We start from the raw sequence: 11,190 nt of genomic DNA on the forward strand, positions 1-11,190 counted from the left end.
CTCTCTCTCTCTCTCTCTCTCTCTCTCTCTCTCTCTCTCTCTCTCTCTTTCATTTTTCAAGATAGGGTTTCTATGTGTTAAAGTTCTGGCTGTCCTCAAACTCACTCTGTAGACCAGGCTGGTCTCAAACTCACAGAGATCCGCCTGTCTCTACTTCCAGAGTGCTGGGATTAAAGGCATGCGCCACCACCGCCCTGCTCATATTTCCAGTTAATATCTTTTCCAATTATCAAAAATGTTTTAAGAAATTAATTAAAAAGTCCATTTCTTAGTGTGATCTCCAAATAGAAAGCATTAGTATTCAGTAAAGCAAAAAAAAGCGGATTTGCAGGTTTCAATTTTTTGTTTTTTGTTTTTAAAGGACAGTGTCTGGCCTAGAACTTGCTGGCCTCCCAAGTGCTGGGATTAAAAGTATGTGCTGCTCCTCCTGGCCCTGGTGTTGCTTTTGAGACAGGATCTCATATAGCCTAGGTTGGGCCTCAAACTCTGTTAAACAGGAGATGACTTTGAACTCCTAATCCTTGTGTCCACCTCCTAAATGCTAGGATTACAGGCATGCACCACCATGGCCTGTTTATATAGTACTAAGGATCAGCCCAGGGCTTTATCAACTGAACCGCATCCTCAGTAGAAATCTATGTTTTAACTTGATTATATAAACAGATTCTAGCTGTCATTCTCACAGATACTTCCTTGAGAATTTTGGTTCAGAAAAAGAAGCATGCATGAGAACACTATCAGTAGTAACAAAGATTAAAATCAAGAAGGGAAAGCAAACAGCACCCAGAAAAAGTCAAGGGGTTTCTGCCTCTAAACACCTAGTGGAAGAAGGGGTACTGGGCATGCCATGGATTCAGAGCTACCTGAGAAATGAAGATACTCTTTGTAGCCTGCAGGTTGGAATGAGAATCGGTACCTGGCAGTGACAGTGGTAACATAACATCCGCCCAGCTCTGCCAGAGAATCACCTGTCTGCCCACTCCCCCACTGGCCTCTGTTATGGCCGTGGGCCTCACCTGTTTAGTAGAGTCCAGGGCCATTTCCAGGAGGCCATCCACAGCCGAGCTGAGGCTCTGGTAGACTTTCCTAATGGGCTGCTCACACTCCAGTGTGTTTTCGGGGCTCATAAAAAAGCTTTCGCACACATGACTGCTAATTTCTGACACTGAAGACGTCTCCGCCCCTTCAGGCAGAGTTCTGTCTATCTCAAGTAGACCCTCATCAGACCACATGTCGCCAAGGGCTGCAGCTGCAAGACAGACAGACATCCACACCTTTACCCAGGGAGCTCACCATCCAGTTGAAGAATTTAGGGGAGGTGGCAGATGAGAACCAGATAATTTTACCTAGGCCTGGCACTTGTCCCCCTGGAGTACAGAAACTAGTAGTGAACACAGGGGATATTCTTCGGACCCTTTCCCAGGACACAAGGCCCTAACAGACAACCATCTTTAGTATGTACCTGCTAACTGGGCATCACTTGTATCTGCAGCATCCACATGGTCCAGGAGGAGCCCCGCACGCTCACTGATTCGGCTCTTTAGGGTGACAGCGGCCTTCAGTGTTTCTCCAAACAAATCGAGCAGCCTCCTCAGAGCATCGCGGAGTACTTTTCTAAGACAGAGAACAACCATCATCCTTGGGCTGCTCTTGGCCCTGGGAATCCTCCAGGCCCATCACAAAACGCTGACCACCCATCTACAAACGCCAGGTAGAGTCCAAAGCCTTAAGACAGTATCCCAAAGACCACCATCCCTGACCCTGATGCTAAGCTAACACAGGAAAGCCTTCCACAAGGAAACTAATTTTTTTTTTTTTTTTTTGGTGGGAGGGAACGGCAGTTGGTTACAGGGAACAAAACTTTGGTAAAACAATGGATTTTGCTACTGTTTGGTGATGTGAAGAGCTGGCAAAGTGTCAAGTATGCAGGTACTTAATGTCAAGACTTTAAGACTTGACGATGACATGGTGGTATCTCTAAACCCCAGGTGTCAGTATGTTCAGACCCCCCCACAGCAAGTGCAGCGGGCTGGGAGATGCAGCCGTGCTGCTGCTACCTAGGCAGCCATGTGATAGGGAAGCACGCACCCTTCGCTCCGAGCCAGGTCCGCATCGGCCCTGAGCATGCAGATGAGAGTGGCACCCTCCTGGTTCTCCCGCTCCCGCCTCTGCTGCAGCCTCTCCAGCTCGGTGCGGCACTCTTCGAGCTCTCGACTCAGCGAGAAGACTTGGCCTTTCAGCTGTCGAGAAGAAGGGAAAGCTCTGATCAAACTACTCAGTTAAAGCGGGTGACTGCAGAAGACGCCACCCCACGTTTATATTACATTCGACAAAAATGACAAACAAGGCCGGGCGGTGGTGGCGCACGCCTTTAATCCCAGCACTAGGGAGGCAGAGGCAGGTGGATCTCTGTGAGTTCGAGACCAGCCTTGTCTACAGAGCGAGCTCCAGGACAGGCTCCAAAGCCACAGAGAAACCCTGTCTCGAAAAACCAAAAAAAAAAAAAAAGACAACAAGGGACACAAGGGTGACTGAAGGTGAAGTACTGGCTTTTCCTTCATTATTTATTACTTACCAAATACGTATATGTAAAGAATTTCTACTTGTTCCTGATACTAGAAAAATGAATGGGCAAACTCATAGAATTCATCTATCAAATAATCATTCAAAACAAAACCCCTGTACCTAGTCATTCACAGCGAAATAAATCATCACGCAGACAAAGATCCTTCTTACATGTTTCGCCACCATTGCCCGGCCCTGCCCTGTACTTTTTATTCATATAGGTTCAAAGTGAAAATTAAGATTTCATATTTATTAACTTACACTCTGGAACTGATAAAGGTTTAAACTTGGACAACTCTGTGGTGTTGCGGTAACTGAGAACTGGATAAAATGGCACAAGTGCAGAGTTTCTCCAATGGTAAACAGATTTCACAGTGCTAGGCGTGCTTTTCTACATGCATGCTCCAGTAACTTTATTCAATAAAGCATTTAATCATTTATTAATGTTTTCTACACCTCTGGTAATGAATTTAAGTTATAGTAAGTGTCAAATAATCTTAATATAAAAATACAACTGAAGCCGGGCGGTGGTGGCACACGCCTTTAATCCCAGCACTTGGGAGGCAGAGGCAGGCGGATCTCTGTGAGTTCGAGACCAGCCTGGTCTACAAGAGCTAGTTCCAGGACAGGCTCCAAAGCCACAGAGAAACCCTGTCTCAAAAAACCAAAAAAAAATAAATAAATAAAAAATGCGTAAAAAATACAACTGAATGCTGGAATAAGTTTGATACTTTTTATAGAGCTATGTTTTCAAAATTAAATTGGTAACTTAAAAGAAAATTAAACTGAGGGTTGAAGAGATGGCTCAGTAAGAAAAGGTGCTTGCTGCACACTGTAAGGACCTGAGTTCAAATTTCAGGTACCCAGGTTAAAAGCCTGGTACAGCTATATACTCAGGTAACCTCAGCAATGCTGGGGGAAGAGACTACAGAGTAAAGTCTTGTTTCAAACAAAGAAACAAAACACCTAAATCTCTTGTCCACATCTCTAAGCACAAATCAAGCCTGTAAAAGATGGGTAAGATTTCTCCTGAGAGAGCTATAAAATCCAGTAAGGGATATTACTACAAACAGCCACTCCAAAGTTTTGATGCTTCCATTCCACAAAGAAACCAATGCTTCAAAGTCTATTCAATCACCACTATCAAGGCATTCTGGGCTAGTCCTAACACAAGCAGGAGTGAGGGGAAGAGCACCACGATTAGGGATGGAGCCGCAAGACTCCAGAGGCTCCCAAGGGGAGGGGCATGGGCAAGGTCAGCAGCCACCACTCGTGAGAACACAGACCCTGGATGCCTGGGTAGCAGCTTCCCTATCTCATGTCCTCCCACATGGAGGGAGAATGTCTGTATAAAATAGGGGAAGGTCTGTCAAGCAAGCACCAAAAGTCTAAGCTTGAAGGGAGAAAAAAGTAGCAAGACAATTCAGCAATCCAAACATATGGAAAGAACAAGATGGCGTACAGCTCACTTAGCGTGAGCTGCAGCACTGCCCCCACTTCCCCACTTTCCCAGAAAGTCCAGCAGGGTAGCACATGCTGTAATCTCAGCACTCGAAAGACAGGAACATCATTAGAGGATCATGACTTTGAAGCCATCTGAACAACAAAATCTTAGTTCAGAATAAAACAATCATAAATCTGAAATAATTGAGTACCTAGCAGGGGCGGTGCACGCCTTTAATCCCAGCAAGAAGGCAGAGGCAGGCAGATCTGTGAGTTCAAGGCCAACCTGGTCTATAGATAGCCAGAGGTACACGAGAAACCCTGTCTCAAAAAACAAAACAAAACAAAAAAATCCACAAAAATGTATAAGGAAAAAAAATTCAAAAATAGAAAAAATATCAAATGATACAAGCAGGCATTTTACATTTGAAAAACACAGACTGACTATAAACATATGAAGAGATGCTCACTTTGTTGGCAAATAAGGAAGTGCAAACTTAGGAACATGACATCATTTCATAGCCCCAAAACCAGCAGGACAGGTAGGGCTGACCAGACAAGTAGGGTGTGAAGTGTGGGAAGAGCCCAGTAGAGGAGGCTACGATTTCCTAATCATGTCGGATACGGCAGAGGGCTCTAACTGAGCACTGCAGACCCTGAGAAGTTTCACACCCTTGGGACAGGAGACCCCACAGTAACTTAACTGATTAAAGCAGGAAAATGGAAAAAGCCAACGGCCCCGCTGAGGTAACATCACAAAATGAAGCACAGCAATGAGCATTTCACATGCCGTGCCGAGCCTCAATGTACAATAGAGACACCGGGCCAGCAAAGGGCTCAAAGGGTAAGGAAGGCACTTGCTGCCAAGCCTGCCACCCCGAGTTCAAACCCTATTCCCACAGGGCAGAGAGAACCAACTTGCACAAATTGCCCTCTTGCCTCCACATGTATGATGTCACTAATTCAGGCCCGCCCACCCAATAGTAAATAAACGGAGGGGGAGTGTGTGTGTGAAAAGTATGTCCCTTGTGCGAAATTCAAATACAAAGTTATACAAGTGTATTATTCAGAAGTGCACTAGGAAAAAAATGAAACGCATTAAAGTAGTGTAAAAAAAAAAAAAAACAACCTAAAAATACAAGATGGTAGCGTCCATGGGAAGGAAAGGGGTATGAACTCAAAGAGAAACACTGTGGAGGCATAAGCTATAAGCTACTTAATCTGGGTAACAGGACATGGTTACTTTTCACAGTGTTATTTTAACTGCATATGTGCGGCACGATTAATAAAAACCCAGAGAGAAACTGGGGTTCAACCTAAAGGTCAGAAAAGCAAAACAGCCAGCCACTGGCTCTTACCTCTACCTCAGTCCAAAATGGCGATCCTGCCTCCATGAATCCTCAAAATGAGACTGTGTGAGAGCTATCTCCTCCTGTTTTATAATCCTCTCTAGGCCTGGGATTAAAGGCGTGCACCACTACTGCCTGGTTTCTATGGCAAACTAGTGTGAGCTACTGGGATTAAAGGTGTGTGTCACCACTGCCTGGTCTGTAAGGCTGACCAGTGGGGCTGTTTTACTCTCTGGTCTGCGGGCAAGCTTTATTTATTAAAATACTCACTACACCCCTAGGCTTTGACTGCCCTGTTGGCCACTCACCTTCCTGTGCAGTCACCGTCATGTCAAGCCACCTCCCAGCACAAGTGAGGTCTCGCAGTTGTCCCTTTCATCTGACACTGCTGACAGTGGCTCTAGCTTTCAGTAGCCATGAGTTTGAAAATCACAGAACTCCCACTGGTCCCAGTGCCCAGTGTACAAACACAGGGTAAGAGATACAGCAACAAGAAAACGCTGTCGCACATAACACAGCACCTGACATACACATACCAGCATACTGACCCTGCCATGGCACCAGCAAGTTCAAGCCTGCATGACTGCTATCGGAAGACATGTGATGTACTCAATTTTCAAAGATTAATTGTATGAAAAGGCATTTATACTTTTATAGATTATAAAGCCAGTCAATTTAAAAAAAATGGTGAGATGGCTTAGCAGATAAAAGTGTGTGTGTGTGTGTGTGTATGTATGTGTGTATGTGTGTGTGTGTAAACTATACATACTGAGCAGGTTGTAATTATACACACACATACATACATTTATACCTACAATGTAAATAAAAATAAATCTTCAAAAAGGAAAAGAAATGATGCTTTTAAAGCTCTTTTTAGATTTCTCCTGCAATAAAACAGAAGAGCCAGAAAACTGTGTCCCCTGTATTCAGCTGGTGGTCCTTTGTCACTGACCATGAACAGAAAAAATAAAGGGGTTCAAATAGGACCCCATTAGGAAAGGCCAACAATGGAACCCAGGTATAAACAGGCTGACACTGGACCCTTCTGCCTTCAAGCTGAGCCGCAGGAACCCCCTGGCTAGAGGATAGCTCAGTGTAGGCTTCACTGTTCCTGTCTCAGGAAGGGCTTTAAGGCACACACGGAATACCTTCTTGTACACAGGACACACGTATTCCAAGGGAAGCTAGCATACAGCAGGCAGCCCAATCTGCCACCAGACAGAGCCGTAAGTGTAGAGCACAGTGTCCTAGGAAAGCCTGCAGCGGACAAACCGGGAGAACCGCACATGTTCAGGAACCTCACGGGGGCCACCACAGTTACAAAGTTCATCTGACAGGGGACTAACCAAAAGTTCCGCCCTTGCAACTTCTTCCCACCTCTAGCTGCCTTGGCCTTCTTTACAACCATTTTGCTGGTATGGTCAATATAAAAAATGGTGTCTGGTGGGCAAGGCGACTCGGCACTTGCTGCACTTCTGGACAATCTGAGTGTGGTTCCCGGCACCCATCAGTCACCTAACAACCACTCCTAACTCCAGTTCCTGAGGATCCAACACCCTCTTCTGGCCTCCACAGGCATCACACACATGTGGCGCACATGCATGCATACACACACACACACACACACGCATGCATACACACATGCACACGCACACACACACAAGTAAAAATAAAACTTTCAAAAAATGTTTTTAAAAAGTTACTCTTGGATTTCTCTAACCACCTACAAAAATACAGTAAAGCACTGTCTACTAGAAACTAGAATAAGCAGCCTCGGAAAGAACAAAAGGGAGAGACAGTGCACAAAGAACACCACTTACAATGAAGGCAAACACTGCTAATAGAAAAGTACAGACACTCAGACTACATAAAAACTTCGACAGTTCTCTTACCACTTCCAAAGACTAGCCTATGAGCAGGTCTGATTTTTCTATAAGAAAATATGAAACCGCCCTATACAGTCACCAGAGGTCACTCTGCAGCTACTTCTGGACCACAGTCCTTGCTTAGTGTCAACAGCCAGGGAGACTTCTTCATGGGACACAGTTCTATAGAAAAGAAATCAAGCTAGCCATTGGTGGCGCATGCCTTTAATCCCAACACTCAGTAGGCAGAGGCAGGTGGATCTCTGGGAGTTCGAGGCCAGTCTGGTCTACAGAGCTAGTTCCAGGACAGTCAGGGCTACCTGGAAACCCTCTCTGAAAAAGCAAAAACAGAAAAGAAAGAAAGAAATCAAGCTTACATTTTCAGAGACTATTTTTCACAAGCACGCTCCAAAGGGCGGTAATCTGGGAAGCAGCCGCCTGACTAGCGCGTTCTCTTCAATGAGCCTGCTGAGAAGAGACTTTGGTCTCCAGACAGGTGCAAGATATTTGTGGCTCAACAGAGCATGGAGGACAGCAAGAACAGCACGTCCCTGCTATTCTGGGACACTGGCCCTGGCATCCTGGGGAGCACTCTGAGAGGCTCTCTGAAATGTCTGTCAAAGCAGAAGACCCCAGAAGAAATGTCTCACAGCCAAGGCAAGACTGACCACGTGACAAGACTGCTTCTGCTTGAGAGACCCACCCACACGGACGCAGGGCAAAGGGTAAAGAGCCAATCACCCTTACAGGAACAAAAGTTAAAGACTCAGTGCACACAAGGCGCTGTGCAGAGCCTGAAAGAAAGAAGAAGTTTAAGCTAGGGATGGGATGAGATGGAGGAATGTCTGTTGCTTTATCCAGCGGGTGTGGGTCCTGGAGAGGCTATACAGGGGCCGATGATACAAACACCAATGCCAGCATGCAGCCTGATGAACAGTAGGGTTAAGGGTTTATTTGATTGTTATTGATCCGTTCAATATTGTGCATACTGAAATCCCCCTTCAAACAAACAACAACAACAAATTGACACGAGGCCTTACAAATTCCAGCTGTCCTGGAATTTGCTTTGTAGACCATGTTGGCCTCAAACTATCAGAGATCAGCCTGCCTCTGCCTCCTGAGTGCTGGGATCAAAGGAATTCACCACTATTGCCAGGCAAAATGTAGTAATTTTTCAATTAACATAAAATAGTAAAATAGCACCTCTACCTCATCACAGCCAACCGTTCCTGTCTTTGAAATCAGCTGTACACAGCACCCAAGCGAAAAGGCATTAATTATGCACCCAGCCAACAGGGGCAAAGCTACACCATCCCTAGAATCGATCAGACACCTCAAGCATCAACAGCATCACTACAGACACTGCCAAGCACTCAACAGTGCAGCCACAGACGGCCCCAAGTCCTATACAGGACAGTTCTACCACAAATGTCCCCAGCACTCACCAGCACTACCGCCCAAAACAAGCATGGAAAACCAGAAAACAACCTTCATACATAGCTCTGAAAGCCAATTCTATGTGTTGCAACAGAAAGGATGGATAAGAGCTACCATCGTCAACAGGAGAGCAAATCACTAAAAAGGTACTGGCTTCTTAGCACACTGGCAGCTCAGGACGGTCCCTCAAGAGAGGAGGGACAACACTTGTGAGAATCAACCTAGAGAGCACCGCATGCGGGCAGACTATAGCCTCGGAGTATAAGGCTGCCCTCCAGACCCGTCCACTCTCTCTGGCTCTCAAGCACAGTACTACCCTGCTGCAGATCTCGTCTTCTGAGATCCCTTGCCACTTTATAATAGCCCTTGAGGGCTGAGCCCTGAGCAGGACCCAGAGGCCAATACCTAGACTTTAAAGTAAGTGATTTACAAATTCTAATTTCAGAAATCAAGCCACATGTCGCAGTGACTATGAGCTATTAACCTAGCAAACCTAGGCTCTATCTGATAGCTAAAAAATATATTATTGTAGCCTTGTTTTGTCTTTTTTTTTTTTTTTTTTGAGAAAAGGTTTCTCAGTAGTTTTGGAGCCTGTCCTGGAACTAGCTCTTGTAAATCAGGCTGGCCTCGAACTCCCAGAGACCCACCTGCCTCTGCCTCCCGAATATACATATATATTCTGAAGAAGGAACCAGACTGTGTATATTATATATATACATATATGTGTCTGTGTGCACAAACTGCACTGTGCCGACAGTCACACCATGTGCAGCAGCTTACTCCATCACATCCTCTACTCTCTCCACATGGCTGATTCCTACAGTTAAGTCGATGCCTACTTGTGTTCTGTCTTTGTGAGCAGGCCTTTAAATACTGCTCTTAAGATAGGACAGCAGCAGGTAAAGCACTTGCCCTAACTCTGCGGACAAGAGTTCAAATCCCCAGTATCACATAAAAGCAAGAGGACTTGCCTATAATCGCAGCAAGCAGAAGGCAAAGACACGATCCTCAGAGCAATCTGGCCCTCTAGACTAGCTGCAACAGTGAGGTCTGGATTCAAGGGAGAGACTCGACTTCGAAAAATAAGATGGAATGATTGAGAAAGACATTTGACAGTCAACCTCCTGCCTCCACACATGTACACACACACATACACACACACTGAGTGCATCCACACGAATGCAAACAAACATAGACACATGCATACACAAATACACACAAATCAAACTCAAAACCAAAACATTACTCCCCACTGATCTGAGCTCCAGCAGAGACCCCAGTATCCATGGCCAGTGTGGCTCCACGGTGGTCATCAAATGGCCCTAGACAGCACAGCATCACCAATGTGCTACCCTATGGGATGATACATGGGGAAGCTTACCTGTGCAGCCTGTTCCTGAGATACCTGCAGCTCTGGAGGTTTGGCCAACTCTGCTTGTGGCTTCTGCATTTCAACAGTGTGTGGGGCTCCCAGATCCTCAGGCACAGCTTGGTGCAGCAAGACCTCAGCACCCACGCTACCCAAGGCTGCATGCCCGTCCTTCTCTAGCAGGGGCCTCTGAGCCCTCAGTTCCTCCTGCTGAGAGAGAGTTTCCATGGTGTCAAGCCATAGCATACCCCAGATTTCCCCATCCCAGGAGTGTAATATGTGCGGGAATTGGTAATCATTCCAAATGCTTCCTATAATTAAATTCTGTCAACAATAAAGTTCAACCATGATTTAAAGTATTTGTGTGAGATGCATGCTTTTACTTTTAAAATAAATTTTATCTTAGAATTTTAAGATGCATTTCTATCATTTTTAATTATGTAAGGTGTGTGTGTCTGCGTGTGGGTATGGGTATAGAAGAGCAGGTGTCAGCAGAGGTCAGAGGTGTTGAACCTCCTGGAGCTGGCGTTACAGGCAGTTGTGAGCTGCTTGGCATGGGTGCTGGGAACCAAAAACCTGGACCCTCTGGAAAAGCAGCAAGTGCTGAACCATCTCTCCAACCCAGAACCCAATTCTCTTTAAACCAAATGAATCAAGACAATCCACGGGGAGGGGGGGAGGGGGGATGGGAAACAGGGAGGAGGCGGAAATTTTTTCAACAACTAAAAAATAAAAAAATAAAAAAAGATGATCCACAGGTTCAGATCTGTGGACTGGGAATAAGGTCCAGTCCCTTAACTTGTACTGGTTTGTGGCAAGGGAGAACAGATGTCTACTAACCAAAGCTGCAGTTCTAGAGTACAGGATGGTATTGAAGACCTCCCAGCAGTCCAAAACAGTTCTCCAAATTAGTCCAGAGAAACAGAATGGCTCCTGTCTCTAGGTCACTCTAGACATTAGGATGGACGCACCATACACAGTAGGTCAGTCTAGACATTAGGATGGATGCACCATACACAGGAGGTCAGTCTAGACATTAAGATAGATGCGCCACACACAGTAGGTCAGTCTAGACATTAGGATGGATACACCACACACAGTAGGTCAGTCTAGACATTAGGCCGGATGCACTACACACAGTAGGTCAGTCTAGACATTAGGA

The 11,190-nt window shown here is 45.6% G+C and overlaps 1 protein-coding gene across 4 annotated transcripts in view; it reads right to left on the reverse strand.

The window, feature by feature from the left end:
- Positions 1–11,190, reverse strand: part of Pcnt (pericentrin) — an 84,144-nt gene that overhangs the window by 45,572 nt on the left and 27,382 nt on the right. For 3 of the 4 annotated variants that reach the window (XM_013351196.2, XM_013351195.2, XM_026785490.1), the window contains 4 exons: positions 10,041–10,238; positions 2,089–2,240; positions 1,463–1,614; positions 1,017–1,249 (listed from right to left, as the gene is read on the reverse strand). In XM_013351196.2, coding sequence (XP_013206650.1) covers positions 1,017–1,249; positions 1,463–1,614; positions 2,089–2,240; positions 10,041–10,238 — 735 coding nt within the window. The remainder of the gene's footprint in view (positions 1–1,016; positions 1,250–1,462; positions 1,615–2,088; positions 2,241–10,040; positions 10,239–11,190) is intronic. The other variant, XM_026785489.1, reaches the window with a different exon arrangement.

Source organism: Microtus ochrogaster, linkage group LG2 (assembly GCF_000317375.1).
Source record: "Microtus ochrogaster isolate Prairie Vole_2 linkage group LG2, MicOch1.0, whole genome shotgun sequence".
Lineage (NCBI taxonomy): Eukaryota > Metazoa > Chordata > Mammalia > Rodentia > Cricetidae > Microtus > Microtus ochrogaster.